The 20,887-nt window shown below is 42.0% G+C and overlaps 1 protein-coding gene across 5 annotated transcripts in view; it reads right to left on the reverse strand.

Moving 5' to 3' along the window:
• Positions 1 to 20,387, reverse strand: part of LOC121619896 (MAP7 domain-containing protein 1-like) — a 41,262-nt gene extending 20,875 nt beyond the window's left edge. For all 5 annotated transcript variants that reach the window (XM_041955838.1, XM_041955837.1, XM_041955836.1 and 2 more), the window contains exons 1-3: positions 20,045 to 20,387; positions 2,305 to 2,508; positions 397 to 465 (exon numbers count right to left, since the gene is read on the reverse strand). In XM_041955838.1, the coding sequence (XP_041811772.1) occupies positions 397 to 465; positions 2,305 to 2,508; positions 20,045 to 20,111 (340 nt within the window). In that variant the 5' untranslated portion in view covers positions 20,112 to 20,387. The remainder of the gene's footprint in view (positions 1 to 396; positions 466 to 2,304; positions 2,509 to 20,044) is intronic.
• Between the last annotated feature and the right edge of the window lie 500 nt (positions 20,388 to 20,887).

The raw sequence follows: 20,887 nt of genomic DNA on the forward strand, positions 1-20,887 counted from the left end.
TTCATGGAGGGAAGAAGAAAGGGCACTACTGTTCAGGCCGGAGCCGAGGGAAATGGAAGGAAATGGGAATCCCATCACAAGTTTGATTATTCCCGGATGGCATGACTGCTGCGGACGCTGAGGGTTTTAGTGAAGCCCCTTACCTTGCAGCTGAGTTTGCTGTTCTGAAAGCCGTGCGAGGAGAAACAATAAGAGACGTCAAACAACCGTCAGTCACGTCAGAGCAGAGTGACAGAGTGACAGAGGAAAGTTAATAGTCCATAAAGAACAGAGGACGTGCATGCTTCAGGTTGGTTATTCAGATTCATGCATCACCAGCAGAGTTTTCTAGGAAAATCCAATTTGTTCAAAAAGAGCTGGGTCCAAAATGTTTAATAACAGTTTACGATTTCTTACCGATATATCTGGCTCTTTCCTCCCGCCGCTCCTTGGCAAGTTTTTGTCGTTGCTCTGAGCTCATTGAATCTGTAGAGAAAAAATCGAGTCTTTCTTATTAAACCTGCAATAGCTGATTTTTTTGAACATTTGGGAGCAGCGCAACAAGCTGTAAACACACGGGGTTCCCACTCCTTCCTGGAGATCACTTTCCAGGACTTTTCCAGGACATTTTCAGTGACGATCCAGACGTGACAGACAGGGATCACACCCTGTATACCCTCATATGTTTGTTTCTGTGGAAGTTCAACTTCAGTATGCAGGCATAACCTTTAGATGTTTAGATGCTGGGGGGATTACATATCCCATCTGGTCTAGGAATGTCTTGGGATCCCCCAGGAGTAGCTGGAGAAGAACATCTGGGTTACAGTGGTAAGCCTGCTGCCACCAAGTGCTAGACCAGAATAAGATACAGAGAAGTGAGACTTACTGTCTCACAGCAGTGAAATTTTCTCTAACATTTTAATGGAAATGTGTCAACCCTGGAATAATGTCTTGTTACTTTCATTCACAGTGAGGGCTTTGGGTTGTGAGGCACATTGTTACTGGAAAAATATGTTGTTGTAGATTCATTTCGCATGATTTTTCGAAGCTGTGAGCACCACAAATGAGGATTAATGGACCTCTACTGCATCAGGATGGCAGCAGGAATCTCAGGGACATGCACCAAAACTATATGCATGGGTAGATTTCACTTGAGGTAATTGAGAATGCTATTAAATTGTTTTGTCACATGGCTGAACTGAGCCTTTAACATGTTAAAGTTACATAAAGATGCAGCTCCATCTCTCCGTAAACTGACGATGTTTAACTCTTGCGTAGCTCAACTGTGATGTTTGTGCGCTTTTTCTCATCTGCAGTGATCATGAGCGTGAAGGATTTCTGTGACTCCTTCTGCCTTAAAACTGGCTGTGACGAGCCACGCACAGCGTTAAAAACCAGGACCCCTGGTCTTCCTCCACACTATACGTCCTATCTCCCCATAGCAAATGACGATTTGGCTTTCAGCCCCTACCATCTGTGTGGTGGTAATGACTCAATATACAGTACACTGAAACTTCTATTAGGACAGATAGTATGCAGAAAGTCATGGATGACTGGTTTTAGTTTTGACTTGTGTGATGTGTCGATTTTGTCTTTGAAGCAAGGTCAAAAATTAAACATCCAGGATAAAAACCCCTTAATTAACAGAGCCCTTTCATCGGTCCTTTCATACTTTTAATGCCTTTTAATGAGTTTGCTGTTTCGCAGAATGTGGGCGGCACTGCAGTGTTTTATGGGAGCAACTGAATGATTAACGGAGCAGGTTTTGATCAGAAAATAAATGAGCCCACAGCCTGACACAGCCACATGGCCAGCAGCGGCAGGAGAAAATGCTGACTCTGCATTTTACACTTCATCAGCTATTAAACAACTAACACTGTGAACAAAAGGGTAGAAAACAACTCCTTGCATAGCTGTGATCCTAACAAAGCTTTTTGCTCAGTCTGCAGGAAGGCATTTGGCATTGTGTTTCTTTTTCCTAATGACTGACAGTGGGCTTCATGAACAAAAATAAACAAAAAATAATGAACTAATTTGTGTGTTGAGATTTGACTTTCACGTGTTTTACTGTTCATGGTACAGGAGGCCGCGCCCACGCTAAACTGTCCTGAATCTCAGTCATTCTCATCTGATCATCCTAATTTAACAGCAAACAAACAGATATACAATACGTAATTTGGGATGTTTCACTGCCAAATTTTAGTTTAAAGTTGGGCAAATGTGATTTATTGCCATGTTTCTACTTTGGACTTCAGAAGTTAAACCAAGTCTGACTCTTGTGCGTACATGAAAGACATAAAACAACTAAAACAGCCATAACTCCACCTTTCTTGGGCTGAGGGCTGGTGCTGTTGCCCGGGGTGGATGGCCTGGCATCTGTCTTGGAGGAGGCATCTGTCTTGGTGGGGGTCTCTGTTTGGAGGCTGGAGTTTGTTTTAGGAGAGAGGTCCGTGATGGCTGAGTCGTCTGAAGTCAGAGGGTCCAAAGACTTGTCTCCATTCTGGATGGACTGAGGCTGCAGGGGCAGAGCTGCAAGACAGAAACAAGATGCCACAGTGAAAAACAGAATTTACACCTTTTTGTTCAATGATCTGATATGTCACAACATTAAATGATCCTGATAATTAATTGACATGCTTTTCTTTGTGCTGTCACTGATGCTCTTATATGTGACGTCTTGCTGTTGCATCATTCCCCATTAGTGTGCAGTCTTCAGTAAACACTGGTGACTTTTTTCCTACATCCATCCATCACACATCCTCTGTGACTTCATTAACACAACACTCTCGCCTCATTAGAAATCATTAACATCTCTTTCACAGGCGATTCACACACATCAGGTGATCTGCAGCAAGGCGTCACACTTCCCCCTCCCTCCCTGAGGGTTTCAGTCCCGCAGTCTCGTCGACAGCGTTAAACACACCAGCAGCAGGTGGGACACAAGCGTGGGAATAAACCTCAGTTTCTTTAAAGGAGTGTCAGTGAAGCAACACATTTACAGTAAAAGTAAAACGAAGAGGCTAGGATACACAGATTTTTCCTGTAGGGGAAGAGGAAAACACTGGAGATTGTGGTGTAAGGAAACTTGCTTTCTTTAAAAGGAGAATGCTTACATAGTGATTATCATGGGCATAGTTAATGATAATTGGTTTAATTACCCCCACTGAGCGACCCAAACTCATCTATAAATCCCTTGACTTCACTATGGGGCACAAAACTCTCATCGCTGTTCCAGCTGAAAATTAATCAACAAAACAGTGATTATAAATAACTTTTAACGTCATTTTTTCAGTGTCTCAAATGACTTGTTGCTTTTCTCTGTTTTAAATTATTGTAAATTGAAAATGTTTGTGTTTTGGACCGTTGGTCAAACAATAGATTCTGGGATATTTTACTGGACATTTTTCACTATTTTCTGGCAGTTTATATAAATATATATAAACATTTAAAATGACCACTTCCATAAAGGTGGGGAACTTGTGAGAGACACATTTCAAATGGTCAAAAGCAATACAGGAGAGATATCCTGAATTTTTAGGCCATTTATACCTGATATTACCAGGTGATCTGTGTCTGGGTATTGACATCTGATCCACTGGATTGTGATTGGATCGTCATTTGCATTTTGGTTAGGTCTGGCTGATGGACATGCTGTGTTCTGGGTCAAAAGAAGTAATTCCATAGACGGGCATCATTCATATTTCAGTCAGTATCTTTTGTCTGCTTTGATTGGGCTAGCACCAAGAAGCAAAGATCCAGGAGCCCTTTCAATTTACTGGGCAGAATGTGGTCACGCTGTAAGGATGTCATTTACAGCTGGTTGAGATTAGATCGGCATGCAAGCCACATAAGACATACAGTTCATCCCCATCAGTAAAACAGATGATTAGGTCACCTGTGCAAGTAGGTTATTACGACCCGTATTTCTATTTATTATTGGGCAGCGACCTCCTCTGGTCGTAGAAATTAGCAAGCAAAGGTGGAAGTCATGTGGTGTAGTATAAAGAGCAAGAAAGTGTGTATGGTGGAAGGAGGGTCGGATCGATGGATGGGTCAAACAAATACAGGACTTTCACCCAGGAGGCTGCTATTTGTGTCTAGTGTGAATCCGAAAGTCAAAGTTGACCCAATTTAAGCTACGTAACACACGTAAATTGTGTAACGTCTGAACAGTAATGTTTTAACAAGACCCGTGCCAAAACTGTGCCTAAACCCCAAATTCTGGTATGAGGACCTGTTGAAGATATATCCAGATAAAGATTACATGATGATGCCTGATTTAAATGCTGTATCAGTCATTAGTATGGGTCAAGCTCTAAAAACACTATATCCTTTACATAATTATGTCTGGGAAACGCTCTGAAAGCTCTGATGTATCAGACTTGACATACTACTTAATGTAATATGACACCTCTAGAAGTCTGTATGAAAACTAGCCGGCTATCACCATTGATGGCCCCACACAGATCCGGTCATGTGGCTAGACTTCCTGACCTCTGACCCTTGCGGAAGGTGACAAAGAGGCAGCAAAAAGCCACAAAACACATCCTGATTTTGTTTTCACACTCAGTCGCTGCTGATATCGTCACTGAGCTGGGCTGCTCAGCTGCTGCTTGTCCGGGTCTCTCCCTCCCTTTATCCCTCTCTGGTTGTCAGACCGGAGAAGTCGGCGACAAACGGAGCTGCAAAGACGCAGGGAGGGAGGGCGGGACTGGAGCAGGAAGAAGAAGAAGACGAAGGGACAATTTGTGTACTTCTACAAGGACATGTGGAGGGTGCAAAGAGAGATTTACAGAGAAAGAAGAGCTGGAGAACAATGAGAGGGAGGAAACGTGGTGCAGAAGGCTGTTTTTATAATGACAGAGGGGAAAAAGGGAAGAGCAGGATTTGAAAAGACAAAAAGGAGGAAAGATAAAGACAGTAAGAGCCGAGGCCCAGAGCTGGAGAAATAATGAGACAGGAGCTCAGAGACAGTGAGGCAGGAAGGTGAGCGGCTGCAGGCTGGGGGCCAGCTCTCCACTCAAGTCAGCCAGCAGTGGGCAGATGGAGCGTGACGCTCTCCTCAGGCCCGTCCAAACGCTCACCGAACCACATAAATCACAGATTAACACTGGGCTCCTCTCCAGCTGCCCCCACTGTACTCTAACACCGAGCTTAACGCACAGGTGGCACTATAGAATACTAATGGGGGAATAATAGGATGTGAGTCGGAGCCCCATGTGTGTTTGGATAAGAGAGCAACTGTAAGAAAGAATATGCAGGATCATGTTCAGACGGGATGGCACTTCTTCTTCCTAATGTTGAAAAAAGGATTAGGATTTGGCAAAAAGAGGATTGCAGCGCTCCTCCTTACTTGAGAAGATTACTTGTTCACCAAGTGTGGCTGACTTTTTGAATTTGATCAGTTTACCAGCCTTACATGGCTGCAAGAGACGCCAAGAGTCCAAATTAGGAACTATCAGGATCACTTGAATTTGTAGACAGTGTCCAACCGTCTGGCGACTCTCTGACTCTCTACTAGGGAAGGTAATTGTTAGAGAGAAGGTCCAAAGACTGAGAAAGACCTTCTAGGTAGATTTTTTTGGTGTGATTGTTTACAAAATTCTACAAAATAAAGTTTATTGTACTGTAGCGTGATTATCACCAATATGTGTGTGTAAACCAGGAACAACTGTGATAAACTGCACAGAATATAATGGCGGTTATGGCAGAAGACGAGACAAGATTCCTCATAGTTTATGCTGCAGAGCTGACTCTAACTAGTTATTACCATGTACATGGCATGGGTGTGGCTGTTGCATCTAAATGTACTGTAAGAGAGGAGTGATGATAGGTGTTGTGTTGAAGCTGAACTTTTGAAAGAAGAAATAGCATGTTCTACCTCTAAGAAATGAAAAGTTGAACCCATGAGCATTGAAACTCAGCCTTGATCAATTCAATACACTCAGGGACTGTACTGCCACAGTCTTACTTGGTCTAGTACTATAACCAGTAGCTTATGGTGGCTAATGTTAGCTAACTTTAGAGAGATACTGGTGCATGCTGGTTTTCAACAAACAATGGGAAAGGTATTATAATTAGTTATCATAATTACGGTTTAGCCTGTTCATTAACACACACAGCTCATGGAAGCAATTAAGGCCCTTTAAAACCCTTAGCACCTGATTGCCGCAATTGGCACCAAAATTCGCACTCTGTCTCTGAGTGATAACTCAGTCAAATCCACACACAGACATGACACACATATTTTTAGATTCAGTGTGACTTACACTTTCTGAGGATATAATTATCTCCAATGTCCATAGTGAACAGATGTCCAGAGATCCATTGGAAATCATAGAAATAAAGGCGCTCCTCAAAACTCCAGAACTTGACTGAGAATCATCATGTTTTTCAGTTTTATTCAATGTCAAAGTAATCCAGTGATGTTTGTCAGCACATCGATCGGTACACTGTGAACAGTAACTTCATAAAGCTGGTTCGGCATACTTTTAGTGGTGCTAGTTTGCTAAAATATAACAAAATACAGGCTAATAACACAGGGCCTATGAGAATAGAGCTCACTGAATCCATGGCAACATTTACCTCCTATTTATATTCCCCAGAGCATTATGGGAAGTGTATTTTACAAAAGTTAGTACATGATTATCCCCCAAACAGAAAAAAGACAAAGAATAATTTCAGGACAGACAACATCCATGAAAATTAAGTTTTTTGTTATAGTTCATTTTCTTTTTACATTACTGAGGCTCAGAATGTACCGTTGACTATGGGGGTTTTATATCTTACACCAACAGTTACGATACATTACACAACAGCCATTAAAGGTGAAATTCAATCGCAAACAAATACTTGTGAAATATGCAGTCTATGTTTTCAGTGGTGTTCTCCAGCCTTGCAGAAATAGCTCAGTGTCAAGTCAACAAGTGCATCTAATCGCACATGATCAGCCATTCATGTGACAGGCTCCATTTAACACAGAAACACAAATTCAGCATGATGTTCACCCGTCGATGCCTCGCTCGCTCCCTCTCTCCTTCCTCCCCCTCAGAGCCTCGTCCCTCCACTGCCATCTCAGGTTTCTGTGCCACTGTGACAGACTCGGGTTTATAAATAGCGTTAAGCACCATACTGAGAATGTCGGCCATAAAAGGGGCTGGCTTCTGCCGAGGCACCTTTGGACGGCACAGTGACCACAAGCTGCAGCGTGTGGTACACCAGCTTTACTGGACAGGCAGGGGAGGAAACTTAACTTTGTTTGTGTGTGGGCCGCGTTGGCTGGTAAAATCCAAATTCATTTGGCATAAAAACTGACCAATATCCAATAATAGAATTAAACAGAGAACGACATCCAAATGAGAGTTGGCAACCTCCCAAACTGGGAGCCAAACTTAGCCACATTAAATCTCAACCACAGCTGAAGTTGCCCAATGATGGTCAGGAAACAATCTGTTAACCCTTAGATACTCCAACAATGTTTTCCCTCAGACAGCTGCGGGAGTATGGATGCTTATACTTCTAGTTCCAGTGCACTGCATTTCCCAGCATTCCTTTCTGAAAGGCTCCTGACTACAAGTCTGACCGCCTTTTTTGCACCGGTTAAGGCCAATTCATGGCTTTCCATTTGTTGTAAATTTCATCATCTGCCCAAATCTGTGGGGTCGACTGCAGACCCCTGTGCAGACGTACACATGCAGCCCAAAATTTGTGAATGTATGTGTGCAACGTATGTATTTACTGTATTCCTTCACACATGCTTTATCATGCTGTTCATCCGAATACAAATAAAAGAACACGCTGCCATCGTGTTTTCTAGTGCGTAGGTGTAGAGCATGTCTACGTCGTCAGCATCCGAGTCGTAATTACCACTGGGAAATTAATATTGAGTGCTTTGTCCATCCCATTTACCTCAACTAGGGGAGGATGAATAACATAACATTATAAGCTTTGTTAACAGTTATGTTAGACGGCATATTTTATTCTTCTACTTGAGAAAAGATTTGTTAGTTTCTTTGTAAAAAGCCATTAATGAGGTTGGTCGAGAGTCGATAGAGTGAATGGGAAGATTATTACAAGCGAAGCATCTTTTTGATCGGTCTTTTTTGAAAGGGGTAGCAGAGCCCTGTGTTATGTGAAGCAGGTCAGCCTCTATTGTTTGGAGTTATGTGCATGAGAGAGGCACTATGTAAACGCATATACAGTATGTGTGTGTGTGTCTTTGTGATGAGTGGGACATGTTGGATCTGGGTCAGGCCAACCTCAGGAATGTCTGGCATTCACATTCCCCGTGCACGTGTTTATACAACAAACGTGTGTCTTCTGTAGGCTTATGTGTCTGCATGGCCTGCATGTGCCAAGGAATCAAAAGATTAAAATCATCCAAAAAGAGAAGAGATTAAATGCAGTATGTGAAGTCAGAGCAAAAGGACGATGTCTGATTGATTTCACTTCCACAAAATGAGCAAACTCAGACGAAGTGACTCCAGGAATTTGCGATATTCCAACCAAGAAACGAACATGTTTGCTTACACACTGTCAAAAAGCACGTGTCCTTGATGGACGCCTACCACGTCTTCCTCTTCGGATGGTAAAAACGGAAATGCTCTTGGGCAACAAGTCCACGCCCCAGGGAAAAGCAGAGGAAGAACATTCCTGGGACATTTACACGACCCTAGTTTGGCTGTCCGGAGAGCTACATGAGGTAAATATTCAAGTTTTACACCAATTTGCACCTCAACAGCAGGAATAATAAATGGTATCTTCTGGCTGTCGGACTAAACCTAAAATCCACCATCTCATGACAAGCAAAAATAGAACTGAGTGAACCAAAAGGTCACTGAGTCCAAATTCAAGCATACATGATTGAAAAAAGCCCACAAACAAAATGTCAACCACACCATTGCCTCTGGGGGCACATGAAAACTTCAGACCTCACGAACAAATGCTACACGAACCTTTCCTCCCCTCAGATTCTGCCATAACGCCGTGAGAGGTCACCAAACCAACAGCTGGGATTGTGATGAGTTCCAGGTCGAAGCAGCAAGCAACGACGACACGCACAGCTACTAATCACTGTCACAGAGGAAGAAATGTGGCTTCTCTGTAATGATGAAAGAAGAGAAACCTTACATTTAAAGCTGGGTTTCCAATTACAGACCACTTACTGTCAAAACTACTGTGTGTCAGCTAGTATGCTGCATTTCTCTTTGGATCACTGAATGTGCAACTTTTCTGTTCTTTGCAATTTTTGAAACAATGGGTCTTCTATTTTACGCAGAAGTAGACAAAATGAGGCTTTCCATTTCTGGTCAAAAACAGAGGATTTAATCACCTGAAATGAACACTGTCACAAATTTTATCAGCTGTAGCCAGCTAGCATAAGCTACTCCTCGTGCTAAAACTCAGTGAGTTGGTTGAAAAGCCTGTCTCCAGTTGACTTGTTTTAAATATGGACCCTGTAAAAGGGTCTTGAATATGCACATATTTGCTACATATGTTGTAAGATACTAAAACAGAGGCTAAAGCTAACAGGTCCCAGGCAAAAAGTCAAGAAGGCGTTAACATCCTTATTAGCAAACTTGAAAATAGAGGAGGAACATTGTATATGGCAGGATAGAGCTAATTTGCCCTATTTTATGCATATATCTTTGCCTTTTAGAAATAATGCTCGATACTAGCTAGTTAGCTGGACATGCTAACAATTGCAGCTTATGTTAGAGCAGATAAACCCAAATAAATCAGCATGAGCATGTGTTGTCAATCTATGGCTTAAAGTTTAGTTATTGCGTCTGTGTACTGTGTTTCTATGTTTATTCACAGCCTTCAGAATAGCGTTGGCATGAGCTCTAGCTAACAGGCGCAACCGCTTGAGACTGGTTCCAAAAGGTAGTCAGTCCCCATAGACCTTCATATTAGTGTGTGTTAATATGTTACTGTACCGGGGTGAATTTTTATATAACTGCGTTTTCAACTTAAATTAAGGTTTAAGTTAGGCATAATTGAGGGCGTGGCCACTTTGAGTGACAGCTTACGCTAGGTTTCAGATTCTCCAGAAACTTCGATGTCACAGAGGCTACATCCATGTTTTATACAATCTATGAATGTAATTTGTGTAGATTGTTTCTTTATCAGAGACCTACATGTACCGTACCTACTTTCTACCTCCATTTGACCATAACAGTAAACAACAGCGTGAAGGACCATTTTCTCATCATCTCAACCCTTCCCTTGTCTTTGCATACACGGCAAAAACAGGACAAGCTATTAAAAGTATTTCTGAATTATTACAGAGAGTGTATGGGTCTGAACATGGAAGCTAGAATAGATTCAGACAGAACGGCGACAGGCAACAGGATGTTACTCCACTGCAAACAAGAGAGATCTGGAGATGCTTTTAACCACAAAGAAGTGGGTTACCTAGTCACAAAGACTTGAAACAGAGCCGAGCATGAATCATATATGTATCATCTATAATTCACTTTTTTCTCCCCCTCTGTCACCGGCTCAGGGCTGATACTAAAAATAAGGTCAAAGGTGATGCAGCTAGAAAGGAAAAGAGGGGAGGAGTGAACCATTTTTTGAACCATTTTAAATGGCGGGTGCTGCTGAGAAAAGCTGTTCTTCGAGACAGAGGGAAAATAGCTCAGGCGTGGTTTGTTGTGACTGAGGACGTCGTCAAGGAGTTTCACTTCCTCAGCCATGACCTCATCATTATGTCATCGCCACAATATAGCAACGGCAAGCAAGACACATGATGTAAATATACAGAGGTTACCACAAGGTATGTGCCTCTTTAAGTTGAAGGCAATGACAATAAAGTTGTAACAGACCTACTCAGTCATTAGCACACGCTCTGCAAGGCTGTGCAGTACAAGCTTGAATGGTTGATTTAGCCAAACAGAAGCATTTCTACTGCTTTAGGAGTGACAAAGAGTAAAATACAGGCAAACACTGACAAGTACTGAAAGCTGGTATTCAGTGTCTGGTCAGATTTTTCATCTTGCTCATTCATAGTTCCTCATTTAATCCTGTTAATTAATTCTAGACTGTTTTATTAAAGCTGCACTAATTTTATATCAAAGTGTAATGTGAAGGGTGTTGCTCACAGCTATAAGCCTACAAACGATTATCTCTGCAGTTCCTGTTGCCATTTTAGCATCGTTCAGTTCATTGTTTTGATTTTTGTGATTAACAACTTTAATGTGTTAGTTGACTCTCACCGCTCTCATCAGCCTTGTTTCCAGCCACGAGCAGATGTTTTCAAGCTCAGGCGAAACTGTGCACTATTTGTTCAGCAATCAGGCAAAGTGACTAGCTGGTGGACATAAGGGAGCATTTAGCAGCTAAAGAGCCAGATATTTCCCTCGGGAGCAGGTGGAGACCAAAATCAGAGCTAAGAGACGGTGAGTATTTGACTTACAGTCATCAGGTGCTCCACCATGCAAAATTAATGCTGATCCATGTCTGCCAGATGATGCAACTGTAGGCTAAAATGTTCATTTAAACAACTTTACAAGACGAAAATATGTCAGTGTTGTGTTTACATCTTATTGCACTGCTCCCGAGTGGGCAAAAAAAAATCTATCAATGCAGGTTTAAGGCAAAGTTCTTGTACAACTACTTGTGCTGAGACAACACTGAATGTTTGTGAACTTTGGCTTCTTTTGTCAAATGAAAAAAAGCGACTTCCTCTTTGTTTGTCTGGCGTGGAATTTAAAAGTATTGAATTTTTTTTTTGCCAAAACTCCATCATTGTTTCAGCACTAATGCAGAAACCATTGAAACAACACTCCTGAATACTGCTGAAAAACAGAAGTTATAACGGGATTTTCCAAAATAAAAGTAGAGATATTGTGAAAAAAAGAGACAACAAAGAGACAGAGACAAATGAAACAATAGACAGAAAAGAAAGCAAACACAGATCTGCAGTAACAATGAGTGGCACTGCAGCTGTTTACTTCTCTCATAGCCGCAGACCACCAGGCTCCCTCAGACACTGACCACTTACTGCATCAGAGCCTGCAAGACAGTCTGCAAAGCAAATCTTTTTGTGTTTTTACAAGGAAACCATACTCCTAACTTCATCTGGTGTCTCTTTTACTGTATTTAACCAACTATTTTCCAAGTGAGACCTTGTCCATAACAGTCTCAACTAACCCGGTGTCAATATTTAATAAAAACTAAATCTTGATAGTGTTTTTGTCATTAAGACATCAGAATCAAGTCACCACAGGTGTATATAGACAACAGCTGCTCCATCACACTCTTGTTTTGGACTCATAAAGTAGGGCATAACTGTGTCTGGCTGACTAATGTTGACCTGGCAGCACAGTGAGGTGTGACTAAGTTTAATCTCAGCTGAGGTCTTGTTTCAGTGCTGTGCATTCAGCCTGGTCACAGCAGGTCAACAAGTTATACTGTGACAGCCGGGAAAAAGAACTACCTTCACAGCAAAAAAGCTAATTTTGTGATTTTCTGTCACTTTGTCATTATACAGAGTACTGAGGAAGGGTTGGAAATTTAGTTTAAACACTATAATATCAATCAGAAGTTCAGAATTCAATTAATTAGAATTTTTGTTTAGTTTTTCTTTTGCATGATGTGTAAAATATGTAAATTATTGCTAAGATTGGTTATGATGATCTGCACATGAAGGAACATCGATGATTACCAGCATCATTAGCTGTCTGCATGGTTGAAAGAAATCAAGATTTTATCATTTTGGCCCAAATGGGAGTCCAATTAAACTCAGCAAGCAGCCTATGTGAATGGTGTACTGCTGTAAATATATTTCCCAAACAGCCACTGATTGATAAAAACTAAAAACGTGAAAAAAAAAACATCATTTGCTGTATTTCTGATAAATTGTTACTGTTAATAAACTAATGTTTTGGGGAACAGTTTTTGACTTTCATGCACTTTTCGCATCCAGTATTGTCCCCTTTATTCTGCTTGTCTTTGGGGTAAGAATAAAACATTTCTTCATTTCAGAAATGACACAAAGACGAGGATTCAACACCTCTTTTTACGACAATCAACAGGAAGAGGGTGCATCAACTCTGCAGCGTTTGGCTTCAAAAACATCAGATGTTCAGTCATGTTCAGAAAATCAACATGCGGGGGGACGGGAACGACGCTTCAGAGAGGTCAGACAGCCTCCATGTGATTTACTGCAGCTCAGACACATGAAATCTGGCCACCAAGAGGGTCTCTAATATCAGCTCAGAAGAGAAGAGTTTTCAAGGATCATTGCAACAAAGGGCTGACTGAGCTGCTAGCTCGGTCACCGCGGCTCATGTGTTGGTGGAAGAAGCAGTGTGGCGTCATTGTAGGAGACTGCAGAGGTAATCAATTGACTGGTGCAGCAGGAGACGCTGCATTTTAACTGGTTTAACGCCGCTCCGTTCAAAAAAAACATCCGTCCAGAGAGCAGAAAAACAGTTGGAGAGGTTTGGGAAAGAATGACGCATGGCGACGTCATCCATACACAACCGAAAGATTTCTTCCCTGCTTTCTGTTTGGGCGCTATTTACCGTTGTCAGATCTGTGTCAAGTCGAGGTGGCTGATCATATTTTCATTATTATGTTTTGTTGTTCTGTCTCACAGATGAAATTGTATAGCAGTCATACTAATATTAGAGCCTGTGCGTCCTGTGACTGAGATGGTGTGTGGTCTGTGATCTGTGTGTGTGTGTGTGTGTGTTTGTGTGTGTGACAGCATGAATCTCAAATGTAGCTACATCTGCGCCGTTATCTGCGCACACACACATAAGCACACACACACTTCAAAGAGGAGGACATGGGGATGCATCTGTTAGTGATTCCCCCGAGGTTGTAGTGACACATCAACAAAAACATCCAGTTGCTGCAAGGCAGCATGGGTAACGGGGGGGGACAAGTCCAGGACAGGAACCAAACAAACACCTATGAAGCTAAAACACCAAATTTAAAGAGAATCTCGCTATTATTGAGAATTCTTTGCTAAAATAATACTTGACATGTTTATGTACCATCTCCTTTGAAGGACGATGGGCTCCTCTGCAGGAAGCACAGCAAAAAAGCTCCTATTTTAACACCAACGATGAATTCAGCTGCATTAATATTGCTCAATTAAACTTTAATAGACAGCCAACGCCCAAAGAAGTTAAATAGGAGTGAGCTGTGGAATAAAAAAAGAGAGAGGGGTGTGCCTCTGGGTTAGCTAGAAAGACCCTGAGGACTCGATCAATACTGTGGGTGCTCAGCACATCAAAGTAAATCTTCAGCTTGAATATTTAAGCTTTATTCAAGTGCAGAAGAGCAATGTAACCAGGGCTGGATATCAGACCTCAGCACTCTTTTGGTACTGAATGAAATGTGGCTACAGCGCCAAGTATCGGAAAACTGGCACAGAATGTCTGATCAGATCTGTAATCTTGTTAAGGGCTTTTTTTTCCCATTTTCATCATCAATTAAATATGTCCATCACAATCTCCCAGAGTCCAATGTGACGTCTTCAAATTAGTAGTCTAATCCAACCAACAGTCAAAAACCCAAAGATAATCAGGTTATCATCACATAAGCCAAAGAAAGGTGGCAAATCTTGACGATGGAACTGGAGAATATCTGACATTGTTGCTTGAAAAATGGCTAAAATAATCATCTAAATATTTCAAAGCAAGATACTGGCAGTATACTTGCGGTTGGTTCTAAAAACTCTTAATAACATTCAGCTCTGCCTGTAAACATACATTTTTCAAAAGACAGGCAATCAACAGATGTGCAAAGGGAAAATAAACACTCACAAGAGGGAAGAAAGTAGTGTTACAAGGCAGACTAGTGTATGTCATAACAGATCACAAATTTGTTTAGAAACTGAATAAGAATAGCAAGTTATGTAAGCAGGCAAATAGCAGGGTTCAATGAAATATTATCATGATGTCTGTTATTCATATGTGTTTTCTTTGCTCTGCCTAAAATTTGCCTAATGTATCAAATCATACTGTATGTAAAACTGATCACCTCGAACATTTTCTCACTGAGTCACGACCAACAAGTCCCATTCAAGTCCTTGTCATGTTTTGAGTCCTGCAGGTCATTTAGTCTGCTGTGCCAGACACACATTTCCCTCCTGCCCATGAAACCTGATTGAATAACAAGAGCTTCAATCAGGGTTTGAGCAGAAAAGGTGGAAAAAGGAAGTGATGTAACAAGTTGAGCTGTAAGTCTTCTTTGATTTTGTCAAACAAAAGTCATCAGGCTGGTGACTCAAATCCACACCTTTGCTGGTCGATATTACGCAACAGTGACGTCAGTCCGAATCAGTCATCATTACAATACTACGACATCCTCTGGTGTGCTGTCAGGAAGTGATCTGCGTTGCCTTTCCTGAAGCAGTAGCAGTTAATGTGGAAGAAAGAGAAGAAGAAATGGGTGGGACTATATATAATGACAGCATTAGCATTAACAGCTACTAAGAGCACTGCTTACCCAAACTAAAACAGAAGGCACATTTGATGATATCATGTTTGAAAACTGGGTCATTCTGGATTATCCTTGAAACATTTAGACTGTCTGTACATATAGTTGAAACAGCATTATATCTGCCTCTCATTTATCTCATAACTCCTTCCACATTAGCTCTAAAATAGTCACAGATGTGCAGGTGTTGCTACGACGACTCTAATCTATGAAATGTGATATGACAGTTGCTTTTATGACTACACTCTGCCTCACACCAATCCCTAACAGGATTGTGCTGCAAACGGGATTATTAATATCAATGCCCCATTCATGACTTCTGCTTTTTTTGAATGTCAGATACGAAGGGAAACATGACTAATGTGCGCATAAGCTCTCAGGAAGCCTCGTCCTTCTTCTTACTCGGCAGCAGAATGGAGCATTTCCTCTCCTTTCCTGTGCGAGCGGTTCTTGTCATGGCTGTGATTTATAGCATCTGGTCACAGGGATCGCTGACGTGGAGTGCTGGGGGAGAGCGCTCTGGTCTGGTCCGTCTCCTCCTCCTCCCTCCTCCTCCTTCAAGGATCCGCTCGAACCACAACAACTCGCCTAAAAACCTCGACTCCCCGTCCAGTTTCTCGGAGTCATTCTAGCCGGTCACGTCCGCACCCAACCCTCCCACCCACGTGTACAAGCATTCGAGCCCCCAGGCCGCAAACGAGACACAGTTGAGAAGAGCTTTCTCTTTGGGGTTTTTGACTTTTAGTTTAGCCTTCGGATGCTAACAAAAACAGTTGTTGTAATATAGAAATTAGGATTAAACAATCTAAGGTGCAACAATGAATTGATTAATCAATCATCTGATCAGGAGACAATTAATTGGCAACTATTTGGCTCTGGATTGACTGTTTGCAAAGCCCCCTTTAGCTACTGATGGTACGCCAGTTTTCCACTCTCACGCCACACACATGCAATTTACTATATCGCTGATATTTAACGACTGCTGCTAGCAGATTATATAAAATGTACAGTAGTTAGCTAGCTAATAAAGCTAACGTTAGCTCTGTGACTTGGTTGAAACCACCATCTCTGGCTGACTTTTAAGTCTCCAGCTTACTTGTTTTAAACTGAGAATCCTGTAAAATGGTCTTAGATATGTAGTTGATGGCTATACGAGCACAATATCAGCTAAAATAATGAGGCTAAAGCTAACAGGTCCCTAGCAAAGAGTCAACATGCTCACCAGCTGATGATCCTCATAGACAACATAGAAATGCTGCTGTTTTGAGCTAGCTTTAGGTTTATAAAGGCAAATAGAATTAGATAGAATAGGACAGAACTGCTAACGTTAGCCTGACCTTTTTTTAAGTAATGTAACCGCACAAAATAAGGCATTTGAAGTGACACTGGATTAGGCTGCTATTGAACATGCTAACATTAGCAGTTTCTGTTGGATCAGACTGCTTAATCTATTATCCTTTTTTGTATTTATGGAGGCTCACTTTGTTTCAGTTGCTATGACTGATTATTCTATGACTGTGTTGCTATGGTCAAGTGTTACAGTGATTGTCAAAATACTAAATTTTAAGATATGTTGCGCTCTGGGAAAGTGCACATAGCATTTTCCCTATTTTCTGACGTTTATATACAATTCACCAACTAACTGATAAAATAATCAGCAGATTTATTGATAAGAAAGTAATTAAACTTAGTTAAAAGGCTGGAAACGTCAGACCAAGGTCGCTTCATGAGTCTGAGGATGGTTTACGATAGTGGCAAATCAAAAGCCAGTGGAGGAAGGTTTTCCAGCCTGGCTGTGATGTTGAACGTGTGCCAAGAACATAACGTCAGCATGACTGGGAAGCTCGCCGGGCCAAAGGGAGTCCACGTCTCATGATTACTTCCACAGAGGAGCATTTAACTGTGAGTCTGACTGCAGGCCATCGAGGATGGAAAAGTTGGTGGAGTGACAGTGCAGATCTCAGGAAGGAGAAGTTCCCCTCTGCGAGGGAGGTGATTGTTGCACAAACAGTTTAAAGTCCTTCAGAAACAAGTGCAGAGGTTTTCTATCTGCTTCACACAAAAGGTGAATTGTTTCAGCCACGGCACCACTCCTATTGTGAGCCGCAAACAGAGAGTCTTTGAACATGTCGCGTCTTGGAAAGGCTTGGTTTGACTCCAGCACTCGCGAGAAATAAAGGAAGCTGCTAGCTGCGTTTCCTCGAAGAAAAACTCCTTTCTGCTCTGTAGCACTGACTCAAGCAGAAAAAAAAAAGACTGGTTAGGCGGCATAATGTTGCTGGTTGACTGGTTTCAGGGGTTTTTGAGGGATGACAGGAGGGATGAGGTCAGGAGGGGTAAGTGTGTGCGTTTGTGTATACGTGTGGAGGGTGGGTGTTGGGGATTTGTATGGTCTACATGCATTAGGGCTAAACCAAAGGTCTGCCAGCCTCAGACCTGAATAAATCACTTTGATATGGGATTATGATCCACTCTCACAGCTCTGCAGGCACCCTGGGCTGTAAAAAAAAAACCCTACTTGGCTTTTCTTTCTATCTTTTTTTCTGACAGGAATGAGACTCACAGCTCTCAGAGTCAGAGAGAAAGAATGTTTCTGTTTATCTAACGCCCCTGCCTTTTTCAGCGTCTAGCATTCCCGATAACGTCACATGTTGATCGACCCACTGCGTGCTGGAGCTCTTGGTAGAGGTCCTGCAACCAAAACATCCTCTGTTTTTTTTTATCTTAGACCACTTACTGATGGGTGAATTCGCCCAAGAACAATACGAGGGTGTTGAGTATTTCAATAAACCTGCATTGTAAAGCAAAAATTACACCTACAATACAAAAGTCTCATGATTAACCTGCATTTCTAGCACCAAAAACAGCTTCAGAGTTGACCGCCATGCCTAAAAACATGCAAATTCAAAAGAAAAAAACAAGTATAAGAGATCCCTATCAGAGCTGTTTGTATGTTTACGTTGAAAAAAACAATGACTATGGCTGATGTATTATCTAATATTTTAAACTCACAAATATTAATATGAGTACTGGGCTCAAAATTACACTGTCTGTCAGTCTGCAGTTGCTGTTCTGCTTCTTGTAGCAGCCTGCGTACATACAGACTCCCACATATGCAGCGAGCGGGCACCATGACAGCCTGCCGCTGCTGTGATAAAAAGCTGCAGCAGACGTATCTCCCTCCATGCAATGCTCTCCACATCAAGTAGAAACGGGGGGGAGGGCTGCCAATGAGCAGAAAGTCACCTTCTACGACCGCACAGGTCAAGGGGAGGCGTGCGTGATGGAGGCGGAGGCACCATCCAGGTCGTCCTCTGTGTTTTTATATCTCAAAATAGACAAATTGATTACGTTTTTATGATTGTGTCATGCATGCGATGCACTACAGATTCACACAAGCATGATCCAGAGAGGAAACAAGACCAGCAATAATAAAAAAAACACTTAAAAATCATATCATCAGAACATAACCCTCACAAATCACTAGCAAAAAGATTTACTCTATAATAGAGCTGCAACCATCAATCGATTATTTTGATAATCGATAAACCAATTCTCTGATTCAAGCATCTTAAATGTGAATATTTTCTGGTTTCTCTCCTCCTCTGTGACAGGAAACTGTCTGTCTTTGGGTTGTGGACAAAAACAAGACATTAGAGGACATCGTCTTGGACATTTTTCACCATTTTCTGACATTTTATCGACCAAACAACTAATCAATGAATCGAGAAAATAATCCAAAGATAAATCAACTATAAAAATAATCATTAGTTGCAGCCCTGCGCTATAATACTGGAGAAATCAGAGTGAATACAAGCCTAATTAAACAGTCCATGTGGCCTTGTTTCGAGACAAAGCTAGCACACACATCATTATAATTACTATAAATCATTAGAGTACAGTATGTACAGCACAAGTGGGAATTTTACTACTAATATCAGCATTTTTTGTGCATCACTAGAATGATTTCACTGGCTTAATTCTGGGCTACAACAAAGAGGTTGAGCAGTGTGAGATGCAGATGTTGAAGCTCTGCATCTGCTGCTGAAGTGCCCCTGAGCAAGACACAGATTCCCAACAGCAGAGGGAGATAAAAGGGGGGGGGGGGGGTCCTGCAGGGATCCGTGCACTGCCTCCCTCACTGAGGGCTCGTGTATGCGGAGAGCAGTGTGTGCCTGCCTGTATGCTGCATATGTGGCCCATTTTTCCCCTCCGCGCACCACTGACGTGTTCGGTAATGGAGACCGCAGCCCGGTGCAGCTTTTCCAGGAGCTCTGCCGGCTGAGAGCCGCCTGTTCGGGATGCGGACAACCCGCTGTTAGGTGTGGAGGAATTACAGCGGGTTGCCAGGGCGGACAAACATCCCATTTTTTAAGATTGTAGGAGGGAGAAATCTGAGGTGTTGCATCGCTGCAGCTGTTGACTCTAAGGTGCGTTTCATAAACAAGGCTGACACACTGGAAAATACCGACACACTTTCATTATGATCGGCACAAAGATGAGGAAAAATAACAAGGAGATAACACCGCCACCCTACTACCACCTTCATTCTACAGTAACCTTATTCATGACCTATTTTTCTGTGTGTTGACTGTAACATACTCACATTTGTCTGTTAGTGTCAGCTTCTCCTCGAAATGATGTCCAAGCTCCTTATAATCCATTGTTTCCATTCAGGCGGATCGCAGTCGCTTTCCAGTTGCTGTCATTCCTCAGAGTCGCACAAGTACAGGAGATGAAACTCCCGGTACAGCTCGCCCAAACACGCCCTTAGTAATTCCAACCGGAATAGGAGAAAAAGTAACACAAAAATACCGTGGGAATAAAACAGGATCCGACCGAAAGCAGCTGGGAGTGTCTAAAATGTTAAATTGTAATAAAACTTGTTAAAATCTGTTCTTAAAATTAGAGACTCAGTCCAGTCCAGCGGCTCTTCGGAGGAAAATCTACAGTGCGGGAATAAAAAGCTTCAGTGAGTCCTGTGAGCAGCAGGAGCGGAGTCAAGTTGCAAAGAATGGGAAAAGCACTTCCGGTAAAAAATAGAAAATAAAATCAGAACAAATTAAAGCCATACTAGCGTCTATATCCAGACAAAAACACAACTCGAGCTCCACTAACGAGGGTTTTTCAGAGCTTTCAGTTGCATCTTTTCGCTCAGCTAAAAGATAGTTCAGCTGTCACCACGTGACCTAGAAAGCTGGGTTGTCTCCATGACAACTGAGAAAACCAACCTCTGAGAAAGAGATGCATGTGAAGCCTCCATAAAAAAAAGCTGGTAAGTGGATCTTTATTTAGCTTTTTTTGTCAAACTGTTATGTTAACTAGAATTATGCTAAGTAGTCGCCACTTTTTCGTGATAAACACGCATTTCAATATGCTTTCCTTTTTTTCACAGACAATAAGTGACAAACCATGGCATGGCATAACACTAAACACACACAGTGCATTT

This window comes from Chelmon rostratus, chromosome 16 (genome assembly GCF_017976325.1).
Source record: "Chelmon rostratus isolate fCheRos1 chromosome 16, fCheRos1.pri, whole genome shotgun sequence".
Taxonomy (NCBI): Eukaryota; Metazoa; Chordata; class Actinopteri; order Chaetodontiformes; family Chaetodontidae; genus Chelmon; species Chelmon rostratus.